The 27,548-nt window shown below is 48.4% G+C and overlaps 1 protein-coding gene across 1 annotated transcript in view; it reads left to right on the top strand.

Moving 5' to 3' along the window:
* LOC144114559 (tyrosine kinase receptor Cad96Ca-like) overlaps nucleotides 1-22,530 on the top strand; it is an 80,547-nt gene extending 58,017 nt beyond the window's left edge. Inside the window, exons 3-10 of the mRNA XM_077648379.1 lie at nucleotides 1,398-1,534; nucleotides 3,615-3,755; nucleotides 5,712-5,892; nucleotides 11,108-11,218; nucleotides 11,886-12,067; nucleotides 14,902-15,030; nucleotides 16,627-16,738; nucleotides 18,646-22,530. Of these exons, the coding sequence (XP_077504505.1) occupies nucleotides 1,398-1,534; nucleotides 3,615-3,755; nucleotides 5,712-5,892; nucleotides 11,108-11,218; nucleotides 11,886-12,067; nucleotides 14,902-15,030; nucleotides 16,627-16,738; nucleotides 18,646-18,917 (1,265 nt within the window). The 3' untranslated portion in view covers nucleotides 18,918-22,530. The remainder of the gene's footprint in view (nucleotides 1-1,397; nucleotides 1,535-3,614; nucleotides 3,756-5,711; nucleotides 5,893-11,107; nucleotides 11,219-11,885; nucleotides 12,068-14,901; nucleotides 15,031-16,626; nucleotides 16,739-18,645) is intronic.
* Nucleotides 22,531-27,548: the final 5,018 nt, after the last annotated feature.

Below are 27,548 nucleotides of genomic sequence, written 5' to 3'. Positions count from 1 at the left end.
GTACCAGTAAACATGTCAAGTAGCTGCGTCAGCCTGAAGCGACGCCTGCGGCGTTCTTCGTCGGTTCTTTATATTTTATCTGAATATTGTTATTCAACTTCGAGATGCTCGCAGCAATCGTTCTGGAACAAGAGCATCACGCTCAAAAGCTACGATTTCGCCCGCCTGCCCACTGCGACTCGCTAAGGGTTGCCAAGGGTGGACTACCACGTAGCTGCGTGCGCTAACTCTCGGCGATGCGGTTTTTTAGCGTTGCCTCCTTCAAATGAGAGCGGAAGACTTCGCTATTTCCTCCTCGAACGCGAAACGTCCGCCCTTGGCAACGTAAAACGCGAACATTTCTGCACCAAGTAACTGATGCCCTGTACGAAGTACGGAATGATTTCCCAAGAAATCATTGCCATTTAAACCAAAACGGGGGGAGGTAATCTCGCCTTGCGCAGTGTACAGCCTCGACCATAAAATATGAAGCACGCTTCGGCGCTCGACCTCCTCTCGCGGCTTATCTAATGAAAATTAGGAGGTGTTTAATGCATATGTTAGCACATACAGCTTAAGCTTTGGCTTATATGGTCAAAAAATCTTCATAATTTCTCTATAGAATGTGTGCGAAAAGTTCGAACACCGAAGTATGCTTTGTATTTTTTTGGTCGCACACGTATACAGATGTCCAGAGAAGCTTTGCGAACGCGGAAACTACAGAAAATATGAATTGTTTGACTTCGTATAAGCACGCAGCCACAAAATGAAGGGCGTACTCTACACCACTCTACGCTACCTGTCCAATGTATTCATCAATATCAGGCCATCATTCCAGGAAGCATGAAAATTAAACTCTTTCGTGGCTTCTGAGTTCCAAAAGCTTTTGGGGCACATGTATATATCTCAGAGGTCAAGAGGGCACTTGACGTTCGTGCGGAGCTTTTGAATATTTTCTAGACGACTTCGCGAGTGTCCAGAGTTGTCTCCGAAGCTGGCCTTGAGTCGATCTCCTTGCGCTTCATTCAGTAAGAAAAACCACATTTACAGCATCTAGACACCGCTAGAGTGCAAAGGGACCTTCACCGGACTGCTCGGGACTGTTCGAAGGGTTTCTGAGAAGTTTCAATATGCACGTGCCGCACATACGTAACGTCCGTTCTTATGCATCAATGTTTAGGGACCGTTATTTGCAGCGATTCATTACCCGGTTCATTTTTTTACTCGTGTATCATTGGCTGCTTTGATAATCAGCACGCTAAGTCGCTCGCTGGCTCTAGTGTAAAAGGTGGCGCTCACAAATGGTGAAGGGCTAAAAGAATGAAACGGGGAGAGAAGAAGGCTTGCAAAATGTGGCCCCAGTTTTTGTAGACTTTCCCGTGGGGAACATCCTCACCGGAGAACGATGGCGTACGCAGGCCGGCGTCCCGAGTACGACATTGAGAGCCCGGCCAGCGGTGGCACGAACGTCTACATCGTGGCCATCGTGGGAGTGGTGCCCGCGGCTGGCGCGGTTATCTGGTGCGTCCGCAAGATGATCGCCAAGAACCAGGAGGTCAGTGCAGGCTCGCCACTGAGGGTGCAGCTGGTGTGTACGTGAATTCCACGTCGTTACTCAAGCACACTATTGTCTTGCGCACTGTTCAAGAAAAAAAATGCATCCAAAAATGGGATGTCTCTACTGCTTTAAACTCATCTCTTGAGTCACTCAACAGCGCAACGACTTCACCAAACCGCGATTAGGCATTGTCCTGTTAAGTAACAGCACTCTGTAATCATAGACCGCTTATTTGATATCTGTACACCGACAAGATACGGAACACTCGACGGCGTAGGAAACCGAATCTATTTTTCTTATAATTTTTGCGCTAATTATACAACAAAGTCGGCTAAAATACAAAACCTTCCGCTCATTGCCGTGGGATGCTGCCCAGCATCTCCGCCACGCATTGTGATTGCCGACATTATTAGCGCTAATATGGCGCCCAAATTGAGCCGTACAGGGCATTCTACGCGTGGACAGTTTAGGTTTTGCTGGATTATGTAAGCACGCGAGTCAGTTGCAGAGTAAATAGCATGCTGTTTTTTTCCTCCCTCGAAAAAAGTAATTTTGCTTCCCATACCATAAATAGCTTTAACTTTTTACATCTTGCCCAGCAGTGACGTGCCTGCCACATATACCTGTTCCTTCTTTTTTAATCTCCCGAGTCTTTTTTTTTTATTTTTCCCCTTTGTCAATTATTCGTATTACATTTCTTGACGTCCTTACAGGACGCCGACGATTCCTTTACATTGTTTTACGGCTGTATTGTGGCAAAGAACATAAGACACCACGGAAATTTTGCGTGCCTGGCTCTGCGCATAATTAAAGAGACGCTGTGATCCTTCATTTCAACGTCTATGTTATCGCGATCAAACCTGTTCAAACTTGTCGTTTTGTTCATGCGTTACCATTGCGCAGTGCTACATCGCGACAGCAATGAACGCACTCTAGCGCGTGAACCTATGCTATCGTTGTTCTCTTAGTACATTTGTTCCTCGAAAGGTTGTGACATGCGCGCAATCCTTGCATCCGAAAATCGCTGCTCTATGGGGAACTTGCGCTGAAGTTTGCGGTGCCGATTGCAGCGCCATAACACACTGCCTAGCGAGAAGAGCAATCAGTTTTGGGTAGTACTGGATGAATGGATGGGTACGGCTTAACCCTTTAAATCGGGCGGTGGCTCAAGCCACCTAGCCATGACATGAAATTTTACTCTTCTCTTGATTTTAGCCACCAATCAGGTAACCTTGGTTATTTCTATCCGCTTAAAATCTACTTTCCCTTCACTGTCCTTAAACCTCAATGCCTTGGATGAATCAGCCCCGCTGCTTTCCACTGTAGGGTGAAGCCCTTTACAGAAACGTATCAAGTGTTCAGCCATTTCCTCCTCCTCTCCGCCCGCAACGCACAACGTGTCTATCTCGTGGTACCTGACTCTATATGTCTTAGTACGCAAAACTCCCGTCCTGGCCTCAAACAACAAAGAGCTTCCCCGACAATTATCATAGATATTTTCTTTGGCAATTTCCTGCTTAAAAATCCTGTATGTTCCCAGTGCTGATTTCGTCAGCATCCCTGTTTTCCACAGCGCTCTCTCTGTTTCTTTAATCTTTTTCTTAAGCGATAATTGCTGATTTTCCTCCCTACTGCTGTCCAGTACTATTAGTACTTTTCAGCGCCACCTTCAGGCGCTTATTTGCGTGAGCCTCCGCGCTCTGTCGAAGGCGCACGCACCGTGCGTCAGTTATCTGGGCTACGCCGATAGAAGCTAGGCAATGAATGCTGTCAGCCAAACACGGGTATCTAATCGCGCAGAATGTGTTTTCGTGTTTGCAGCGGCCCAAGCGGCTGACAAAAGCAGTTTTGAGTCACCGAATGGAACAATTGCAGTGCCTCCTTGGCAGCACAGGTTCCCCATAGGGATTCAAACGGAGTCGTTAATAGCCGAGTTTTTGTTTCCACTGTGGTTCTCTTAGATCCGTCAGAGCTGCGTGGGCGGCAACATGTTGTGGCCGGTCTGTGCCGTGTACATGTGATTTGGTTGCACAACGCGGTGTGCGCTCACTCGGCTGAGACGCAATTCGCCTTGCAGAACAAGGAAAGAGCGGAGGTGCCTGCAACAGGCGACGAAGACAAGCAGACGCCGGCGCAGGATCCACCAACGAAGTACAGCTACATCCAAGATGCCTACAACAAGATGTACGCGAAGACCATCAGCGAACTCATGCCCACGGTCAGTGCGCTATACACATGCGCACATAACACGCACTACCAGTCCTGATGCGTATCTCAAAGTATAAAGCATGCGAATCGTTTTATTTTGTTTTTCGTCAAGTCATGTAAATGAAACTATGCGCTCCTAACATTGGTACTGCTGTATCGACGAGTCGCTTGTGATATGTAGAAGGTCACGAGGAGCTCATTTTCAGTATTCTGCTTCAATCGCCCACTAAGCTCTTTCACGGTCATCGGTTAGTATATCGACAGCAATAGCGGCGCAAAAACCGTATGCGCTCAGTAATGGGTAGAGAATAGAAAATTTTTCACAGTTCTACAATCCCCCTTTCCCTGCCACAGATTTGGAAGGTATAGCCGGCCGCTGCCTGGCGCTCCCAGCATGACAATCGTGTCTGTGGCGTCCTGCGTATCTGCCTTCGCAACGTCGTTATTATAAATGACAAGATAAATTTCTGCGGAATTGGCAGATCCACCTTCAGTGATACCGGGAACAAACATTCAGAAAAAACAGGAGCATTGGTTTTTGTAACTTGTTTTAAGCAGCACCTTGCATATGTGTATGCAAGTCCTAGAGGAGAGCCTAGACGCCTTTGAAGGCCGCCGCTCTATGGCATTCCCTGCAAATTTTTGTGCTCGCTGTTCTGGCAGCATTGGGCCAGGCGGCCGTATTCCTTCCAAGCCCGGTGGTATGGATAAAAGGAATGCGGTACTCAGGAAATTTCTTCTACAGCCTTCTCAGTTCAGTGTATTGAGTTTCAAGAAACAAATGATCCTCCTGGCAATTATGTACAGCTGAGGGCGGTGACACTATGTATAAGAAGAATGCAACTTACGCAAGCTGACTAGAACTGCTCACAAAAAGGTAACGGATATGCAATTTCCCGTGTTGAGCCACTGCCCCGTCCTAGAGAGTTTGCGCTGGCTTCAAAACACGCCGTTAAGCAGAGGAATTAAGGTTAAAATGGATACAGAAGTTGATAAAGGGTCTTCCTTAAATGTTGATTGAAAGCCTGCGACCAAATTTAACGCATAGGCCAACGTTCCCAAGAACATGCTTTTCTGTCGTGCCTATTTTCTCTTTGGCAGACTAATGTGAACCTTTGAATTTATCATAAATACCACATTAGTCTATATGCCGTTTTTGCACCCCGAGCACGTTGTTCTTTTTTCTACATATATTTTTTGCTTATTCATACTGTTTTAGAATTGGTTGTTCTATCTGCTACTATCTGCTACAATATGTCGCTTAAAGTCTTGCTACAGTGCTGATTTCATGCTGTTCGTTCAGTGTTCATCTATGCTTATTTATGTTTCAGTGGATGTAATTCTACGTGTAATCCCAAACTACTGGCAGTTAATCAGAAATTCATCTTTAATTTAGCTGCTTGAGCAGCTTTTACAAGGAGACCGTGAAAATAGAAGTGAAGTCAAATTGAATTATATTTAATTACCCATTCAGTTTACAAATCAATCACATTTCATGTCACCAGCCGCAGCCTGCGATGGATCTCTACGTCCCACGAACAGAGATTGTCAGGAGCTCGCGTGTTTCCACGTCTCTCCCAGCCATAATAACGGTGCGCCACCGCAACATTGCAACTCATTTGACGGCTGTCTGCAGTTAACTGAGAGCACGTACTTCGTTACGTCAGCGCAGCATATTAAATCGGCGCGGCAATACCGATCTGTTTCTGGAAACAGCCAGCGGTAACAGCAGCATCATCAGCTCATCATGATCTGTCTATAATGACTATTTGAGATAGCTGCCGACTCGCGTCGTCAGTGTCTGAAGGCGTTCCAGAGCACGCGATGCAGGCTTCCGCTTTTCAAGGGTGCAGCTGCGCGGGTACAGCGCGGCTGTCGAAGCGCCACCTTGCAGCAGCCTAAAGCTGTGAATACCCCACCGCCTCTCTCGAAAGTGACGCCAGGCCTTTCCGTGTCCATGATGCAGAGTTCGGCGCCGCCCCGGGCCAGCGCTCCGGTGGCTGGGAGCCCGGACGAGCTTCCCCGCGACGGCGTGCGGCTGGAGCGAGTGCTGGGCGAGGGCAACTTCGGCCGTGTCTGGAAAGGCACGGCGTACGGCCTCAACGGCTCCAAAAGGGCCACGCCGGTTGCCGTCAAGACGCTCAAAGGTTGGAGACGCTCTTCTATCCACTGCCGCTTTCCCGATGTTCTCCGAAGCACTACTCAGCATTCCAAGCTTCATTTACCCGTTGCGAGGTGGTTTTTAAAGGGCAACTAAGCGCCGGTTATGAAAAACTGATTGATAATATGTGACGATTCCCCAAGGCAGCAGACGGGAAGGACACCGTAGGCGCCTTCTCAGCGGCAACCAGCTGCACGGAGAAAAATGGAGAGGGAAAAGATTATAAACGCTCCCCCGCTTTTCAAGGAGAGGAGACAGTCTGACTTCCGCCAGCAACGTGTACTGTCGGTTTACGAGGCGCCTCTTCCAGCGCCCACCTCAGGGCACGTCGGTGACCCGTTTCGACATTCGCTTCCAAGCTCGCCCCCTTACAATACTATAACATAATAGTCTTCAGCCGCCTGCGAGTAATTTTTTTCTTGCTTTGCCATCAGGATAAGCAAAGTAAATTTCAAATTGTGGTGTTTAACGTCCCGAAGCGACATGGTGAGGAGGGACGCCGTAGTGGAGGGCCGCGGATTAGTTTAGACCTCCTGGGGTTTAACGTACGCTGACACCGCACAGCATACGACTGTTTTTGTATTTTGCCTTCGTCAAAGTACGGCCGCCGTGGCCGGGATCGAACCCGCCAACTTGGAATCAGCAGCCGAACGCCAAAGCCACTGAGCCACCCGGCATTGACTTAGCGCAAAGTGTGGGAAGCAAAGTCTAGGAAGTGGCAGAAAATTAAAATACCGGACTGACATGGCCGCTTACACATCGTAATTTTAATGAGTTAACATGAAAAAGTGTCCGGTATCCGGCGGCGTTGCGAACAGGTTCCACCTGCCATGATTGGCAAGGAGCAAAGTGCGGAGAGAGAAATCCCTCTTCTCTATCTAGTTATCTTTATTTATTATTTATTTACACATACTGTCAATCCACTGGGGATTTTAACAAGAAGGGCATTTAGTACAAAACATATGAAGGAAAAAAAGCACAACAGCGTTCAAAAATGCCCGATACACAGAGTGTACACCAAGAGGGAACATGAAGGTAATAGATGACGAGTATACTGCCGCGCTCAACTAAGCTTCATTAGCACACTAATACCGGGAAGACATAACTCATCATAAAACACGAGCCCATTCGATAGATTAATCATAAGTGTATGTCAGCACCACAGAAAGCAAAGAAAGTAGTAGGTAAAAAGATAAAGCAATAATCAGGAAACGACTAATACAGGGTGACACTTGAAATCTGAAATTATGAGCGAAGGTGATTTTCTATACCAGCTTTGCGAAACTGTCGAGTGATGCGCTGCTTGTAATGGAATGTTTAAGGCTATTCCATTCTTTTACTGTATGTATAAAAAGGAGTAATTCAAGCAGTCGGTATGGAATGAGTACTTTTTAGGGCAAAGGAGGGAGAGGCCGGAAGGTGGCTGCCCTGGCACGGAAAGAGCCCCCCCCCAAAAAAAAAATTACTTTAATATTGATAATGACTATTAACGGCAACAAATGACTCAGGAAAAATGAAAGTGGCTAAGAACGGCTTAGCAAAAATGAAAATTACTGCGAATGACTCAGCAAAGAGCACAGCAAAGTTTCTCAGCAGTTTACTCAGCAAAGTTGAGCAAATAACATTTAACGAGGAAAGAAATAGATAGCAGGGTATAAAAAAAATATGAAGAGAAGGCAAGATGTAGAAAATAAGCAAGTAAAATACAGGATAAGACCTAACCCTGACGCATTGTCATAGCATAATAATAATCAAGCGCACCCTTTTTGTTTTTTTGTTTTTTGACCGGCACGCGGGCACTGTATACCCAGTGAAAAATTGGACGACACAGGAAATGCTGGCCGTTCCCAATTCGTTCTTATGTGTGAACAGCTTTGTGAAATATTCTGTGCTTTTCACTCAGCGCATACTTCGCACGTACGAAGTCACCTTCTTTCTTTGTCTCTCTGATCATTGGTTATTCGAGAGATGCCAAGCGACTTATTCTAAGAATCGCTCACTAGGGGCCGGCCCGTAAGGGCTTGTTGTTCTGACAAAGAGTTCGTGGTGAGCCATCATTTCAGGTTGGAGTCAAGGGGTGCGGTGGAAATGTGGATTCTAGTGCGGCATTTCGATGCAACAATGTGTTCGCTGCGCTAAATAGTAACGCGGAATAGACGCTTTATAGAGGTCTGAGTGAAATGATTGAAATGCTTTCCTGCTCAAACGTCCGAACGCGCGGAGTTCCTTCTCTTGAAGTGCTCGTTTGGCACGAAGGGTTGGGCAGTGAAAAGCGGCTATTCTCACTAGGGACGCCGAATAAAGAGCCAGCGTTAGCTTGCACAATGTGCCACAGGTTTTGAGACACCGGGTTTATAGGTATATGAGCGGCCACGCGAACGTCGCCGGCGAGGCAGTAGGAATTCTGCATTGAAGGCTGGTGACTTCACCGACGCTCGGGGCCAATGGTTTAGCTATTTAACCGAAAAATAGCCTTGAGTGAATTCGTCTGGAACGGTTAATGCCAGAAAACCTAAGCCCCGCAGTGCAAGCCATTATTTGTGAGAATTATGTGCCAAACAGAGCTAGCACTGTCGGATGATGGGAGATGTGCACACAAGTCCCTCACATGTGTAAATTTTAGCGCTGATTAAATGAGGTATGAGCAAAATTCGGCCTACAAGCTTCTCTGCGTTGCGTTACTCAAATTCCGAGGTAGCATCCTGCTTTGGAAAGAAGTTCAATTTCACACCATTGTCTGCTTCACACACGAATAGCACGAGAGGAGCTCAATCGGCTATAGTAATCCAATCACAAAACATTTTTTTCTCTCATTGCAACGAAGAAGGTATAGAATTCGGTTAGTAAAAGCAATGCATGGTGTAGTGGCCTGTATTTAATTTCAATCAAGTAGTTTCAAGCTTCACGAAAAGCTGCCTTAAACTATTTGAATTTAACCTAAAAAAAAAAACAATTCATGCACCAAGCGAACCAAATCTCGCAAGCGAGCTTTGCCACTAACTACACGCCCTTTTTATAATGGCAGTGTGCTGCACGGAGAAGCTCGCTTGTAGGACTTCCCGTTTATGATTTATTCTCTGTCTCAAAAAAATTGTGGCAGCGCTGTGGAACACATAGCCAGCGTGAGCAAACCAGCTGCCGATTTCTCAAAAACTTTCGCAAGTTAGGACGAGTCTCTGATTGACTGCGGCTTTGGCTGTCGTGTTCCGGCCTGTCTATCAGGATTTTTGAAGTAATGCACGCGCAGGCCAGCCAAGAATTGTTAACGCGGGTGACAAACTTTGAAGACACTGTCCTTGATTTCGTGACGCGTGTATGCAGCTTTTACAACATTGCCACCTTTAAGGGCGACAGAGTGTACGGCCCACCTTCTCTGCCCAGTCCTTCATCAACCCTATTTTCCCCCTTTTATCCTCTGTCACATCTTCTATTCTCTATTTGTGCTCATTGGCGCTGTACAATCTCCTTGAGCTCTAAGTCACACCATTATCACTCAGCTTCCAGAGCACAACTCCGGAATTTTATTGAGAGGCGAGCTTCTCCACGCTACATGACTGCTTCACAAGTTACAGTCTGACCATGCGGAGAAGCTCGCTACGAAATTTTGAAATAGCAAACAGTGCTTTCTTTAACCTCTGCCGCTTTATCGCCTTAATTCTTCGGTTACTGTATCATAACTTCAGAGCAATGAACTAATGCTCAAATACTGGACCATGAAAACGAATATCTGGTTAAGAAAGACAAGATCAAGGGAACACGCACATGTACAACAGCTCTTCCTAAATTGTGCGCGTGTGTCCTCTTTTCTCGTTTCCTTTTGCCTGATAGCGCCCACACCATTTTATACGGACTGGTTAGAGTGGCCCGAAGCGAGTGGTTTTATTTGCTTTCGTGCCTCAGACCAGCGCTCGAAAGGTTAATAAATTCATCGATAAGCGCTATCTTACCACGACTTACATACTACAGATTCACAAAAATTTTGTCTATAACATTTCTGACAAAGCATGAATACTTAACAGGGCACTTCATAGGACGGCGGCTAGTTTACAGCTTCATGAAATGCACTGTCGGTCTTCGCCACACCTTCAAAATGCGGCTTCCATAACGGCAGCGGTGGTCTGCGGAAAGGCTCGCTTCAGCACAGTAATTAGAAGAGTTATAATAGAAAAAGGAAAAGAAAATATGTGGCTTTGACCAGGACATCAATAGTGGGAAGAAAAAAACGGAGCAGAGGCTGACAGCGAAGAGACAGGTGCAGCAGACGAGACGACAAGGTTAGATGTAGTATACCACGAGAACGTCCTTTACTCCCGAAGAAATTACCAACGCGTTCAAGGGGACTATCGCGTCGTTAAAGCAAGCGCACGAACAGTATCACATGCTTACTAAATAAAACCCACTTTACTCAAAACGAGGCTTCCACAGAATGGTTGCCAATTTCTCATATGTACAATGCCCGCAGAACCTGAAATGAAACAAAAAAGTAGCAAACTTGAAAAATGAACCAGCCTAAAGACGAGGACTGAGAATAGACGAGGCACACACGTCAGCTGGCGCCTCCATCTGACGTGTGTGCCTCGTCTGTTCTCAGCCCTCATCTTCTGGCTTGTTTATTTTTCACGACTATGTACCAACTAACCCAGATTTCAACTCTCCTGAAGTACCAAGCTGTTCGCCTTCTCCCATGGAGAAGTTGCCCCGGTAAATCTGTACTACGCCCACCCGCCCCATTTCCCTTTTATAACAGCGCACAGCCGAAAGCCCCCGTAGCCCAAGCCTTTCCCCGTCGCATGACTACACGCTCACCACCTTAGCAACGTGGCGAACATTCCCAGTAGTCCCCTCTTTGTATGTTCTTTTTTTAAGCACTTAAATAACTTCGCATGAAGGTAGCTCATCCTGTATAAACGTAGCTACATTGTCAACACCGCCCAGTGGCCATATATTTCCCACAGAATGTAAGAGGACTCACATTTACGGCTTGTACCTTTTCAAGATCAACTTACCCGACTTCCTAGTAATGGGAAGGTAGTGACCCAAACACGCTATGGTACGGCGCCGCACCCTTCCGGTGTACCATGTTTCTTCGCGTCAGTGCTGAAACGATGGCTGCGACTGGAGGGACTATGCAGTGCGCATCTCGCGTGCCCGCCCATCCATTATCCTTCTACTGCCTTCCCCTAACGGTGGCCTTCTTGCAGAGTACGCGAGCAACGAGGAGAAGCGTGACCTAGTGCGTGAGATGGGACTCATGCGGATGCTGGGCAAGCACCCTCACGTAGTCCGCTTTCTCGGATGCTGCACGCTGGATGGTGAGTACAAGGCAGGCACCTCTGTACTGGGCATGGTCCGCTTGAACGGCAGTCGCCCTACTTGCACTTCTTCCATGGTAGAATGACGAGTAACCGGAAGGTATCGCGACCAGAAGCGCTGCGTGCGATTTGTAGTGTCAACGTCAGTCGATAGGTTTGGCCTAGTCTAGATGCTGCCGCCAAATGCTATGGCTTCGGTATGTTATCAGATGTTCGCGTGGTGATACATTCAGCGCACAGTCATGTGAGACGACACTGTCGTCTTGTCACAGCCCGCCCCAACGGTCATGTTGCATTTTCTCCTCCTAACACCGGTAGGACCTGATCTGTATGGTCAAGAGGTTATGAGTAGAACTAACACGCAAAATTTGGTTCATGTTTGAGTGCGTGCGTACATGCGTGCGTACGTGCATGTGGGTAAATGATCCGAGAGGGGGGGGGGTTGATTGTGAATGATCTTAAACGTTTTATGCACTTCTTGCTGCACAATTGCGACATTCGATGCTTGCGACATTATGGCTAAACGCGATATACTGTATAATCAGATAACAGCTTTAGTGAAAACCATTGTATTTCCCTCTCGAGATTCTTTAGACTGTCGTTGTTGTTCTAAATAGTGGGATAATCTTCAATACAAAGCGTGCGACTGCCCGTCGCGGCCGTGCAGAGCCCCTGCTGCTCATCATGGAGCTGGTGTCGCGAGGCAAGCTGCAGTCGTTCCTGCGTGAGCATCGTTCTCGCGGCGCCTACTACAACGAGCCCGAGGACGACGGCAGTCTGGGACCACGAGACCTGGCCCAGTTCGCTTTGCAGGTGGCTCAGGGCATGGACTACATCCACAAGAACGGGGTGCGCACTCAAGACCCGAGCATACGAGCCTGAGTGTCATATGCTTGGTGCTTTTTTTAAATGTCTACATTGAACATGCCACATAATTAACCTACTTTATAAGTACTCCCGCTGTCACCTGCTGCGAGAAAACGGCCCCATGAATGCATCGTGAAAAGAAACCGAAGGTGGTTAAGTTGGTTCCCTATCACATGTTTCATCCACGTATCAGGCAGACTTGTAGCAAGCAGTTTTCTTTCACAATCGACAGACTCGCATAACCGAGAAAGCAAAGTTTTTTTGTTGTTTGATTTTTTACACCACTGCCTCAGCAGATTTCGTTTCACAGTGTCCAGGAAAAGCCCAGCTAAGTGGTTGTCTTCCGTATCCCATCGTCATCTCCTACCAAACATACCCTGAGAAGATGCAGCACATTCCGTGTACGCTTAATGTTTAGGGGGTTAGTAATTTTTTTGATGGTCCGTTGGGTTCTTCGGAAGGGTGCAGACCCTTCCAAACGTTGTTGTTCGGCGGTGATGAAGGGAGATGTTCAGATGAAGGTCAAAGGGAGAATATATTTACAGTATGTACAAGGGCAAACTGCGTTACAAGTTGAGTCACACAGACGGTCAAGTTGTAACTGACAAAGACAATTCTCACACAAGCCCTTACTCATCGACGCGAGGTTAGAGTCTAGGGTTGCAGATTTACGTGCCACTGCACGGAGCCTCTAGCTCAACTAGACAGGACTACCCTCCAATGATTTTACATGCAGTTTTAAAGCTTTTGCAAACAAAGAAATTAGGGCGGTCATATATCGAGGCCCGCCCTAAGCTTCGATAACCAATGGAGGTAGCCACAGCCCCTGAAGGTTGGACCCAACTTCGTGCCCGGGGCTTGGCTATAAAGAAGAAGAAACATATACAGAAAACATTTTGAAAACCCTCTCCCCGATGGGAGTTCTCGGCCTTAGCGCTTGATGCTTTTCCTTTCCCTGCCGCACCCGCGCGTCGCCTCTCAAAGGATGAAGCGTTTTTTTTTTTAGCTGAATGGCGGGACCACTGACCCACTGGCTCGCCGCAGGAATGAATGTTAGACGGCGGAGAACCGCGACGCTTCGGTGCCATCGAGAATACCAGAAAAAAGAAGAAAAAAAAGGCCCATCACGGAATGCGAGAAGGTTCGCATTCTGCCGCCTTGGGAATTCTGCCTGAGACCAAGCGGCGCCACGTGCTCGTTGTTCGCGCCTCGCATGCTTTCTTGGCGCCAGGTGTCCTCGGCCGTCACAGTGGTGCTGTGAAGCAGCCAGTGCTTCCCGCGCTTTTGCCACTGCTTGCGGGGGTAGGGGTGGGGGGGGGGGGGGGGGGGGGTCGTAGACCGGAGGCCCGCAGTGACCACAAGCTAAAGGAATAAAAAAAAGATATGCGCGTTGATGAAGCGCGGCCTTGCAGGGTTTAACGTCCCAAAACGACTCAGGTTATGAGGGACGCTGTAGTCAAGGGCTCCGGAAATTTCGACCGCCTGGGGTTCTTTAACGTGCACTGACATCGCACAGTGCACGGGCCTCTAGAATTTCGCCTCCCTCCGAATTCGACCACCGCTCCTGGGATTGAACCGGCGTCTTTAGGGTCAGCAGCTGAGCGTCATAACCACTGAGCCATTGCGGTGGCCTACACTTAATGTGACTGCTGCTGCATTTGTCTTTGTAAGCAGGTTTTCTCCTGCTAATAATGCATTGTTGGATGCGTAAAATCGAAGTTATCTGTCGCCACGATGTTCAGTTCTTTGCCCGACGAAATTTAGGAGAGCAGCCTAAAGAGAAAACAGCAATATGCTTTCCATGAGAAACATTCTTGGTGGTTTCGCGTTTATGAAAGGTTCTTCGGTCGCACCCGAGACAGCGAGCTGCGCGCGATAAGGACTGCACCGTGCGAACAAGCCGGCACAGCCTCCATACCGCGGTTTTATGGCGATCCCATTTAGGACAGCTGCATGCAACCGCGTCCATCGGATATCTGGCCGACCAATAAAGTCGCAGGGCGTATCGCCAGCAGGCCCGACCATGACCCTACGTCAGTGGCAGCGCCAGCCCGTCTTGCACTTGTGAATGGTGCCGCGCTTCGTTACCTAAGCTCCGGTTCCAAGTAGCCGACACGAAGTTAAAAGAGAACGCAACGCACGCCACGCGCTAGCCGTGTCAAGATCTCGCACGCTGCGGTCGCAGAGAATGCAGACCCAAGGGTCGCGAACTGTCAGCTGCCAAATGTCTGTGATCTGCACAGACGGCGGGATCGATGCCTCTATCTGGGTAGGTTATGCATAGCAGGAAGCAAGGCACAAAATAGAAAATTTATTTGCATAGAGATTGCGTAGCGGCTCGACCTCAGCTTCAAAAGAAGCTGTTCGTCTGTTCCTGTTCCTACCCGAGCTTTGCATTCGACAGCGTGCAGTTGCTCTCTAGCACATGATTAGACGTTCAGTCATTGTTGTAATGTCACTGCGCGTTTTCACATGTGCAGGGTCAGCCACATAAAATTAGCCTGCCTCCGTAAATAGTATAAGTCGCAAGAGCAAATAGGTTGCTTATATACACTTACCCACCATAGACAACAAATGCTAAAAGTGAACCTTGTTCACATGAATGCCCGTTTGGTCACGACAGAGCAGTTTGACGTAGCATGTTCATGCGCCACCTTCGCAAGTGTCCCCTCGTCATTTCTCGCATCTTGGCGGAGTGAGCATGCCAGCTGGGAACTTTCCCGCGCTCCGCAGTTGCTGTTGCGCACCGTCGTACGGCAACGACAGTTCAAGCAGTGCTATTTACATGCCATAAACGAGGCTTCCGAAACACGCAGATCATCCACCGAGACCTGGCGGCCCGGAACGTACTGGTGGACGAACACGGTCGGTGCAAGGTGGCTGACTTCGGCCTCTCCCGCAGCATCCGGGATTCCGAGACGGACGTCTACCAGCAGAAGTCCAAGGTACACTGGAGTATGCATGGGCCTAAGCGTTGATAAACATGCCTAATTCTATTACTGCACTGGTATTCTCTTCGACTCATGTAAAAAAGGGCCAGGAGTCTGTTCTGGCAGTTCGACTTTATCCAAGCAGTGCTGGAGGGCGTTTCGCGATTAGATGTCTTTTCTTGCCTTTCTACTTGCGCTGCATGCATTTTTTTCAGAAAACTGCGACCTGTGGTTATCTTTGGGAAAAAAGTGAAATAATAGTATGGGGTGCTCACAGGTGGGATTAAAAACCGCCGTTAATACTCTGAATCTTTTTTTAGTAATGCACTGTAACCTTACATTCTACCTATACTTTACCAATGGACAGCGCATGTGCTCTAAAAGCAAAGTGTTGTAGTCTTTGGCGGGGCAGAAAAAAAAATCGTTTTCGTGGTGCTCTCCAGGAGTAGATGCATCTGCACCGCTGGACTCACAGAAGCCTCAAGTTAGAGCTTCCTATATGTACTCGATGTTTCCCAACATGCGTACCTAAAGCACAATTAAAGCAAAAAAGATACATATCCAGCGTACTCTGTGAATCGTGCATTTCAGCAGCTAAGGCGCTGCCGCAGTGGAGCAAGCCGTTCCTTACGTACGTTGCAACGAAAACATGACAAATTCACGCTTAACGTACGTGGCCACAAGCAGTTCGGGTCTCCAGGCAAATTTACTCAGGAGCGATCCAAGACACTACGAATAAATGGCTGTGGTTTAGCTCTTGCTAAACCTGGAGTGGCGCGATAGCTACATCTGCCCAAGTGGAACTAGCTGAGTCGAATTGCAGTCAGTCTTTCGCTGCTCCGTTTCGCTGGGCGTTCCTTCTTCATCTTCGTCACATTTGACACGGCGCATGCGCACAGCTGTTTGTTGCAGCTTTTGCGCGCCGCGCCGCCGGCAGCAGCGGCTGCTCCACACCACGTGACCAGCCACATCACCTGACAAACGGCCACACCACGTGATCAACCCACGTGACCAACGGCGCCGCTACAAAACGGCGCCGCTAGCTATCGCTACAAAAGTTACCTGGCTCTGACGAAGACGAAAATGTTTAATGTTTCGTGACCATTTTGCACTGTCGCCAGAGATCAGTGACGGTGAGTCTGTTTTTATGCGCGATCCGGCTGGTCCTCGAGTACCGCGCAAGGTAGCGGGCGACACTTTACACACTGCTACGAGTGTGCTGCGCACAGCGCTCTACATTTCGTGGCTGCCACGCGGCCCAGACATGGCCGCACAGCAAAGGCAGGTGAGCTAGTTCCACTCTGCCTGATGTAGCTATCGCGTCACTGCAGGTTTAACAAGAGCTAAACCACAGCCATTTTTGCTATTATTACTATTACGAACACATTTTCATTCTCTAGTCTGCCTTCAAGCAGATGTTTCCCGGCAAAATGATGGGAGCAAACAGCGTCGCTATAGTTTCCGTCGGTATTCTGCAGTGTGATTACACTCGGTTAGGTTTTAATACACTTTCACTCGTCAAGATGCCGTTGCAGAAGGTGCCACTTAAACTTTTCCTTTCTTTTCTTCCCTCTATTTTCCCTCGTTACCCTCATCGGTGGGCTTGGAAAGGGTGCGCTGCCCGTGCGGTGGATGGCTCCGGAGTGCTTGTACCTGCAGGTGTTCACAACCAAGTCGGACGTCTGGGCCTTCGGTATCCTGATGTGGGAAATCGTCACTTTAGGTAACGCATGCAAGCGCTATGTATCGGCCGAACTCAGCAACCATGCAATGCCCCACTTAACACCATGTAGTGCCATACTCAGTCAGTGCATTGGCTTCATCGCAAGAACTACTTTTCTCTCTCTAAGCCGTGTCTCCCTGTATTGGTGCTACAGATGCGGTAGCTGATGCACGCTTGTGCTGTGTCCTTGTACGGAATTCCTTAGTCGCGACCGCTGACAACGTCTTGCTCAGCGCCAGCCCTGCTACTGCCGCTGAGAAACGGCAAGACAGCTGGAGCCTTTCGGACACCTCACACAGCGTTAAATTACAGTGCCACCATATACAGGGAATGTCAACAAAGTAGATAGGCATTTTAAAGAAGCTAGGCGTTCGAAACAGTTTTATAACAGCGCAATATAACTCCTATTATGCTGCTCGTGCAATAGACGCGCGAAAACGGTGAGATTAGAACTAATGAAGTCTAAATTTTTCAGCCTCTTATGACCAAAATGACAAAACTTCAGATGAGTCAATCCCTGTTCAGGTCAGCGAACAGCGATTCGCGTTCAGCGACCCCTGCACAACACACTCTCTGGCTTACGGAAAGGGCGTAGAGCTTCGGCACCGCACGAGCTACATGGGCAGAACAATGTATAACTCATTACAATATTGCAGAAGGGGTACGACAAATCACTGAGCTTCCGCCCGCCGTGCATACATGTAAGCGTTCGGGACAGATAACAAAGGGGGTTACTAAAAGAACGCTTGCATCGTGTGTAACGTTTACACCCACTGCCTCTTCCGTCTAGGGAAATTCATCAACGTTTCCGAGAGAATCACTTATGAGCGTTTACCAAGTTCTTTTTGTTTTATTTTTCCTCGCTCTGCGTAGGATAGCGAGGATCATTAACGTTGTTGCCCTCGTAGTGGAATGTTAAGATAAATATAGATTACAGCAGTGAGTTTTTTTTTTGAAATAAGCATTTTGGCTGCAAGACTGATAAAACGGGAGGCTGTGTGTGGTACTTCTTATAGCATATCTATTGTAATACGAGCGTTTAACAATCGTAAGTGTGCAGCTGAGACTTTCCATCGTTTTGTGAAGATAACTAGGAAATTGGTGTTGCCTTCAGTGAGCAGGATGTGTGGCAAGGGCTCTTTCGAGGTGGGATTTTAGTGCAAGATGCCAGGCTATTGACGGTCTTGTCCCCAAACATCTCCGTTTTGTTCGTATAGGTCTGATCCAGCTGATGGGCTTTAAACTTTGATTCCGACATTGTAACTAGATAAAACAGTTAAATGTATATTTTTTTGGTTTTTCAAGTAACTATAGTGACTCAGTTTCAATCTGCGAATTCTATAATTTATAGCACAAACGACAAGATCCTGAAAGCAAGGTTTTGCTGCGCTTTCTATTTTTTATATACTCACGGCCTCAAGATGAGAATTCTTTTATCACCACTGTGTCGGTGCTTGATAGCGTTGTCGAAAGCGGTCGTGTAGCCCAAATGCCGGTGAGCAAAAAAGAGGTAGCGTTTTACCGCAGTTAGATCGAGTAATAGACGTGCGAAAGCATGAGTTTAGCCTGGTTGGATCATGGTTTCGTTTGATGGGGGCTAAGCGATCTAGGGATGGCTAGCCACCCCCCCTGCCTATCCCCTTGTTGCACCCGACTACTTGCTTTAGCCTCATGCCGATGGCAATCGCATCGGTATAATGGCCATTGCTGCCGTCGCTTGTCACTACCGATCAAAACCGCAAAGTGAGCGTACTATAGTTGCCACACCACTCTCGCGTGGTGTTAATAATAATTATTATTTAGTGTTATTTAGACCAGAGGTTAACTACATGCTCTCCCACGGCATGCATCGGCTCCCCTTTCGTTCAGCTTGGACACTGGTTTAGCCCCGTGTAACGCTGCCGCAGGTTCGACGCCGTACCCAGGCCTGAGCGCGCAGGAGGTGATCCACGCGGTGCGCGACGGCCGCGTGATGGCGCAGCCGGTGCACTGCCGCTGGGAGCTGTACCGGCTCATGCGCGCCTGCTGGCACCCGGACCCCAAGGAGCGGCCGCCTTTCTCACGGCTCGCTTCCGACCTGGACCAACTAATCAAGCTCAACGCTGGCTACATAGACCTGGACAACTTCCCCGAGCACGCTTACTACAACATCGAAGCCGGCGCGGACGAGAAGCTGTGAAATGGCTGCATGGTTTGCCCGTCATCTCTGAGGTGGTTTCCGGCGCGAACGAGTGGCTACGGATAAGAAATGCCGCGAGGCTGCTCTTGCGACGCTTCACAGTGACAAGCCAGTGGGCCCGATGTGTCTGTGCAAGCGACACCAGCGAGCTACCCGTCAGACTAATAATGTATTAGGCTACACCTGAATGGCCCCAATTGCCTCCCCCCCCCCCCCGCACCCATCATTCCTTGCGCTTGCGGACTTTTTCTTCTGCGAGCTGATTTACGCCGCATGTGCGGCGCTGTGTTGTCCGAATTAGCGACTCCCGCAGTTTGTTAACGCTGTCAGTGCTCCCTTTATTGCCTGTAAACCCGGAGCAAGACAGCTACCGTTCCCGGTGTTTCATGGACGACAATGTGTTTCGACAATTCACCCACGAAGAGGGTTGCAGGAGCGGCGGCACTTGATTTCTTAGACGGTGCCTTCCGTGCATGCACCAGAGGTGCACGGTTTGTGCAGCAACATGCGAGCTTGAGAATGCCCAGCACGGCACACACGCTGCAAGAAGGACTGCTGCGGAACAGTGGGCAAGGCTGCATGGTGTTTAAAAAGAAAGAACCGGAGATTTGGCGAACTTTCTTTTTTTTTGGTTTGTGCGTTTCGGCGTGCAGCCGTGAACTGGCCTGGTCATGCGCTAAAGTATCACTTTTGGACCAGCATCATGGTCACAATTTCAGCGGCCTGTGATGGTAAAGGCTGGTGCATATCTGCTCCTATGCAAAACAGGCTTGCTGTGTCCTTTTGAATAAAGTCTCGTAAACTGAAGAGCGCAAGGTGCATGCACAAGGCTGCAGCAACACTAGGAAGGCCGAGAAGCCAAGTTGCTAGCACATGGCTGATGAGTAAAATTTGTCGAAAAACTCAGTCACGCAGGGTTGCGCGTGTAGCGACACAGATGACCACCATTCCTGCATCAAGCGAAGTCGCGTTGTGGAGGGAGGAGTGAGGCTTAAGCGTCCCCACTCCACAACAGACGTGTTTGTTACGGCAAGCTGGAAACAGAACCCCAGAGAGAGGAGCAGGTAAGCACTCTTGTCCCCAGCGAGCAAAGCAACACTCCGGAGGGCTGCAAGTCAAGGGTTAAATTGTGGCCGTTGTTTCTTGCGCGTGACAACCGACCTTGGTGCAGGAAAAGCGCATCGCCGAGAGAGTTCACTTCATCACCACAAGCGTCCCATCTGCCTTGATATGCGCGCAACGCTTTTTTTTCTGCCAGACTTGACAAGCGACGCGGTCTGTCGATATTATCAATCGACGGACGCTGTTCAGGGCCTCACCGCACACCTGGGACGGATTTTACTTTGAACAAGTTCTTAGGACTAATTCAGTGCGACATTCCCTCCTGTTGGAAGGCCGCAATGTGTTTGTGCCCCCGCGAGGCTCCTGACCGAGAAGACGGAACAGCACGTCAAATGTGCGCAATAGCAGGCAGCGTATGTGTGTCCCGGTTGAATAAAACACATTGCGTTTGGCGCATGATGGCCTTAGACGCCTATGTGCCATAAAACACAACACAACACGAATAAGACACCGTAAGTCCTGCTGCGGCCCTAGGATCAACATAGAGAAAAAATGGCATGGATACATGACTGTATGAAACTGTCTTAAAAGTAGATCTGTGCTGTTCAGTGCGCGTCTGAACCGCGGTTTAATTAGCAAGGTCACTACAGCTGTAGTGCCGCGAGTTCGCATGCATGCATTTTGTTGCACAGTACCGTAATCGGGCAGCGGACTCGCAGAATTGTTCATTTATCAGCAGATAGCCAGATACATTCCACGTAATCTTCGCACCAATGCGTTCCAAACCTTCTATTTCAGTGCTTCCCGCTTTCTATGTCGCTTGCTGAAATGTTCAGTATGCGTGCTATTTTCGGCACTTTATTATTTTATTCCACCGTTTCTCTTGTCTTGTTCAGGCTGAGTGGATGAACTGATAAAAAGGGCCAGTAGACAGTTTATTGCAGCGACAGCTACACTGGGCTACCAGTCGAGCATTTCGCGGTACATGGGAGAGGAAAGTTGTGCACATGCGCCGTTACCATGGGAACCGAAGAGGAGCAAAGTGCGGCGTGCGCTTCGCCGTCGCCGCGGCTGCGCACCCGCTCCACCGTCAAAGCCGAGCGTGACGTCACTCGGATGAGCAGTTTGCGCATGCGCCGATGCCATGGTAACCTGAGAGACCCCACAGCTGCGCCGCGTTTTTTGGTAAGATGTGATGTTGGCCTAGTTGTTCTGGCAGCATGGTTTAACGCGCAAACTGCTTTTAGAGACAAATGACGTGAAAGAGAGAAGCACCACTGCGCAGACCGGCAGGTTGTTATTAACTGTCCTCCGAAGTTTTTAATGTTGTCAACCAACGTAGGGAGCTGCTGCGCTTTGTTGCCCTGAGAGAAGTTCACACCATGTTTATTTTCGTTTTTAGAATTCTTTTTTCATTTTGCCAATGTCCATCATCGCTGTTCTACACACCTGACGAAGTAGCCAAGCGTGACGGTTGAACTTCCTTTTTCTGCATAAAAACGACCTGCTAGGTGTGACAATGACAGTGTAACTGCTATTCTACGCCTAAACTGTCGACGAAACACTCAGACCGCTTGCGCCTGCGAAATTTGACTGTTTCACGTGATAACAGCCGTGTCTGTCAGGCTTGTCATGGTACTATTCCTTGCTGCTTTCGAGCACTTGTGGTTGAAGTATAAGCGTAGTCGTTTACGTTCACACCGCATTGGTTTTTGTCCCTATACCTGTATTAAGGCCGTCACCTTACCGTATAGTGTGCCATCGTATTGCCTTGTTCTAAACGACGCGCATTTGGTCGGGCGGGTGACGCGGTAAGTTTGTGCGAACTCTACTTTCCTGGCCATGACAGGGTGCCGCGTGACGTGCCATAGGCAGAACATATAGCGCGACTTATTTATCGAGGTTGATCTCTACAGGGGTGGGACCAGGGGTTGTTATTTTTTAGAAGTAGTGTGTGCTTGAGAATGTCATACCGATAGCCAAAATGGTATACTCGCTGAGAGGAAGCAAACTTCAGCGCGCGCTATAGTGCTAGACGTAATTAATGCTCGTTGCACAAATCGGCAATTTCAATTACTGTTTCTACGCAAAAATTTTGTTCTAAATCTGAGAAAGAAAGCTGTGTGTGTTGTGCTGGCTGTGTTTTGGTCTACAATCCGCATTATTCTTTTTTGCGTATAAGTGATGTCGCCGAAGCTAAGTAAGTGCAGATATATACGTTCTGCGAAGCTCTTCGATTTGGTGCGCCGCAAGGTCCAGATCTTCCTGGAACATGAGACATGCCTTTTTAGATGTTGGTTCAACAATATGAATATACGTGCTATACTTATTCGCTTCGAGCGAGGCAACGTATGACAGCCACGGACCTTCTTACGTCCAGTTGTCTTTTTTTCTTCTCAGCTGCTATTGTGCATGCTTAGTCTGCGCTTCCCAAAACAGCCATATCCCGCTAAAGAACTCGGCGTCGTTGCTTCTGTGTGTTACGTACTTTTGTACCAGATTATGTATATAGACAAACGCATCAGTAAATAAAAGGTGTGCTGGTTGAAGATTGACGACTCTGTGGTGCTTTTTACATCCAAATTCCTTTCTTTCCTTTTCTTTCTTCTTTTCCTTTCTTTCATTATTTTTCCTTCCCTCCTTGTTCTTTTCTTTCTTTCTTTATTTATTTGCTCTTTTCAGAAGCTTCATACGAATGGTGTCCCGCTACACCCTCATCGGCAGTCTTACATGCATAGCCTCGCTCATACATAGAGGGAACAAGCATCGCAAGCACAAGCGTTCGTGGTACAGACGAGCGGCACAGTCCTCGCCTCCTTCCACTCGACAGCGCTGCACTGATTGGGCGCTGCACTATAGCCCAAGGCAATCATCAGAGCCAACGAGGAAGGTACCAGTCAGTGACGATCGAAACACACTTAATCGAAGCTTTGCAAACTTCGATTTTGTTTTTGCCCCCACAAGAGCCCCTCTGGCTAACGACGACAAAGAGCCTTAGTCATCCTATCTCCGTATTGTTTTACTTCTTTTGCTTGTGCGAATATTGGTCCAGCTGGCGCCCGTGTCAAAGAAAGCACAGGCGTACTTTCCACTCTTTTTAAACGCCTTAATTCAGATGGCTGTTCGTAGATGCGTTGTTTTCAATTTCCACCCTGGACCAAGAATGGAGAGCAACCGTTGACCAATTGAGACGACCTGTTTGCTTGCGAATTGAAGATGGCATGCAGAAAGATGAAAGCAGATGCGATAGAATATCTAATTACAAAAGTGCGTTAAGTTAAAATTACAGTAACTTGCGTATTAGTTCACGATCCACGAGTTTTCTAACGTTCGTCGCCACTGGTATTGCTATGCCACAAAAGCCATCTTTATAGCTCAAAAAGCCTATTTTTAAATACAATTGGCTGGCGCCGTTGATAAGCCCTGTATATAGCGAAATCTCACCGGGGCTCTGTGGAGCAACGGCTTAAAGCCTCTGGTTCTGGGCGAAGCTCTAGCTAAAGTGAGATTGCAAGCAACAGGACGAATGGCAATCCTCTGAAAAAAGCTGTAAACTCAGCTTCTGAACATTGCATTTCTTTAGAGCAATCGAATAATGGGGCAGTTTGCAATTTTTTCTCTTTTGTTCGACGTGGCAAGTAAGCAGTTTTTCTCAGCCGATAAACTTGCCGCTCAACAAATTTGTATTTAGCGTGTTTAGTGTATGAGGGTTTAAAGCCACTCAAGCTGTGAGGGACGCCGTAGTGAAGGGCTCCGGAGATTTCGACCACCTGGGGTTCTTTAATGTGCACTGACATCACACAGAGCACGGGCCTCTAGAATTTCGCCTCCATCGGAATTCGACCGCCGCGGCCGGGATCGAACCCGCGTCTTTCGGGCCAGCAGCCTAGCGCCATAACCACTTACCCACCGCGGCGGCTTTGTATTTAGCGTCAGGGTGGTCGTTGTAGTGATGTCAAGCGAAACGGTACGAAAAAGTGCCCCATGACAGGCCGACTATGTGTTGCTGCACCGTTGCGGTTACTTTCGCTGTTCTCGTGGTTATTGTCATTTCCGCTCTGTTATTCACACACTAAATATATATCTGCTCCAATATACAAAGTGGATGGTTTTATCATTCTGTGAGTGTCATTGCTTTATAAAATCTATGAGCAGCGGTTAATGTGCTCGAATATTGAGCCGGTGTTCCCGGGTTCGAACACCGCGTTTCGATGGAGGCGAAATGCAAAAGGCAGCCGTGTGTTTTGCGATGTCAGTACACGTTAAAGATCCCCAGGTGGTTTAAATTATTGCAAAGCCCTGCACTGCGATACCTCTTTTTTCCTTTCTTCTTTCAGTCCCTCCGTTATTCTTTCCCTTACGGCGCGGCTCGGGTGTCCACCGAGATGTGAGACAGTTACTGCGCCATTTCCTTTCCGCAGAAACCAATCAGCCGATCGCCTCGTTCACGCACATCGTGTGGAGAGTGCGGTGAGTCGCGACTATACTTGACGTTTAAGAGACGTTCCTTCTTCACCAAGTCTGTTTTTGGAAGTCCTGCTATAAGTGAATCTGCGTATTTGACATCTATGAAAAATAATAATGCATTGTTCTTGAGTCACTATACATTAGATGCAATTTTTTTTCGGGGTGCTCGCCTCTTCGGCTTTGCCAATCGTGGGTGCAAATTCCAGCCACGTGAAGTTCTCATTGGAACCTCAGGAAGGGGGTCAGTGGTTGCCATGGGAACTGGCCGAGCTGAAGGATACTATAGCTCTCGCTGAATACCGTCCTAACGTGCCGTGAAGCGCAGAAAAATCACTTGCCCGCAGTATGCAACGGCGTAGGTGCCTTGCTTCCTTTCTTATTCATGGAATACTGATGCTTCTTAAAGGTGCAGATGCGACTTGTGCAAAGCATACACATTGTAGTACAACTTCCAGGAGCGAGGCGTGTAGCTTCGAGAGCGCGCACCTGATCACGAAATCCGGCCGCACGTCTTCAGTGCCGTCACCAAAAAATGTGCCAAATATACTTAATCGTTGAGGACAGTGGCAGTGCAGTTGCAACCGGCATTTCTCAGGACCAGTTGGAATGAGATTCTGTTGCCTTGGGACCAGAATAGCGTTATTCTGATTTAACATTTCGTTCGCAAAAGCTCTAAGAGCGCTACGATTTCCGCCATATATCGGAAAGTTCCGGATTAATTTCGGCTGCCTGCGGTTCTTTAACGTGCACCATAATTACACCACACGTGTGCACGAGCATTACACCTTCTTTTATTGCGACCGGCGTGTTCGGTGTTGAACCCATGACCTCGTGCTCACTAGCTGAATGTCGACGTCACTGAGCCACCGGTTGGATATGGCATAATGTTCTGACAATGCTGATGTTCACTAATAACCCAACAAACACAAAACCTCCTGAAAATATCCCAAAAATAACCCATCGGGACATTTAGAATCTCCCCAGGAGGCGCTCATTTCTCCAGAACGCGTTCAAAAAACGTCCCCACAGCTGGCAGTGTCCAAAAAGTCCGTCCCAGGGAAAGCCCCAAAAGGATAGTGCTCGCTTTCTCTGCTCTGGCTCGACAATATTACTCCTCGTTTTTTATGCATCATCCAGGCATCTTAATGCGCATATGTGCCAAATTTCAGGCACATGATTACGTTACAGGTGTTGTAATACACCCGTCCGCTCGTTTGATTGCTTGCTGGCTCGGCTATCCTGCGCTTTCCTGTTGACATGAAATGTCATAGCATTTTATACAGAACGGAAATATGAGCACAAAAAGTCACCGGGATCTGCCCATGTAAGTGCAAAGAGCAGCTTCGTACAGAAGTCATTTGAGTTACTAGCTGTGCTCTTTACTTTCAAATTTACCGCAGCGGTGGCCGAGTGGTTGAGCATCCGCCTCGCATGCGGGAGGTGCGGGGTTCGATCCCCAGTGCCGCAGGGTACCCAGCGGTAATACAATGGGCACAAGGTTTCCCCTGGCCTAGTGCTCGGCTAGTAAGGGCTTTTGAAATGCTTGGAAAATGGGTCCTTGACCCTACCTTGAACAATCGAAAAATACCTTGTGCCATAGCGCTCTTTGGCCATAGACACCCTTGTGCCATAAAAATCCATAATCATCATCTACATTTAAATTGATACAAGCAACAGACGAATACATGCGCAATTTAATACACGGTATAGAACCATGGCATCAGTATATAAGGATGGACAATTTTTTCTCTAGCTCCGAGAAATCTTAGAAATGACGAAAGAAAAGCATAATGCAGGGGGGCTGAAAGTCGAAGCACATTGAACAAACATTCTAAGGGAGACAAAAGCATATATATGCATACGGAAAAGCAAACGCATGTAAAGGTCAACTTGGGAGACCAAAAGAAAAGACGAGAAGAGCGTACGCCGCAGATACGCGGTTTCCGGTCACGGATTTTTTTTACACGTTTAAATCCCCCTCTGGCTTAGAGACTCTTGGAGCAAGCTTCAGCGACTTGTTATCAAATAAAATAAAAATAATTTTAGTTCTGCTAGGCAGAAATAAAAAAAAATGTGCCTAAAGCAACATACCTTCACGACGCTGCCAGCGAAATCCTAGGAATGAAAGAGAAGGCTGCCGCAGCTTCAGCCATGAATTCGACGCAGCCTTCTGTCCTGCGCCTTCTCACAGCACAGCGAACTCTCATACGCGTTACACCCTCGTAACGATCCTCTGAGTTTTATTTATTGTGGCTAAGTGTGGGGATAAGACTGCTTGGAGACAGAGCGGAGGGGATGTCTTGATGTTGAAGCCGTGGCGCGCCGCACCCAGCAGACCACGCGCGTGGCAAAGTCCGGCGTGGGAGGCGAAGAAGAGGAGGAAGGGAACAACTTGATTTTAATAAAAGAACAAAAGTTTCTCAAGGGTGGGCTCCTACTTGTTCAGAGTCCACGGGCCTTGGCCTCACGGAGAGTTCTGTCCACTAGCCATGTTTGGGCAGCTGGTTGAGCAGCTCGCAGAGCGGCCTCCCATGAGGAGAGGGATGTGTTGGGTAGGGGGGGGGGGGGGGGGACTGCCATGGGTTGGGGGCATCCCCACGGATAGTGCATGAGGGTGGGAGGCGAGATCAAGGCACAAGTAACCCGGTGGGGCGGGGGGGGGGGTGTCACTTGCGACGCAGACACAACACAAAGTATAGCGCTGCGACAGGATGGCTGGGCGACGGCAAAGTAGGTAGAGCGGGCTAAACCATGGGCGCTCGCAGCAAGGGTGTGGTGTGTCTTAGAAGTTCCCTTCCGCCGATGACAGCAGTGAACGGCCACGCTGCCACCAACAGCACGCTGCAGTCATCGGAGCCGCTGAGGAATGCAGGGTGCGTGCTAGGAGTCGCCCATTTGCACAAACTCCGCCGCACGCTGCCTGAAACAGCGGCATCATAAATTAGGGCCGTGAAGCTGCTCAAATGACTTGCGATGCGCCGCCTCTGCATCAGTTCCACAAAAATGGTGTTGGCGTGCCGAGGTGCGCGAGAAAGCTGCTGTGAATCCGCAGCTATGAAGTCCACAACAGCCCAGTGATGAGAACAAGAGCTGCTGCGCGCT

The sequence above is a fragment of the Amblyomma americanum genome, chromosome 1, assembly GCF_052857255.1.
Source record: "Amblyomma americanum isolate KBUSLIRL-KWMA chromosome 1, ASM5285725v1, whole genome shotgun sequence".
In the NCBI taxonomy this organism is placed as follows: Eukaryota; Metazoa; Arthropoda; class Arachnida; order Ixodida; family Ixodidae; genus Amblyomma; species Amblyomma americanum.
The sequence above is the reverse complement of the archived record's forward strand: the minus strand, read 5'-3'. Positions and strand labels throughout refer to the sequence as shown.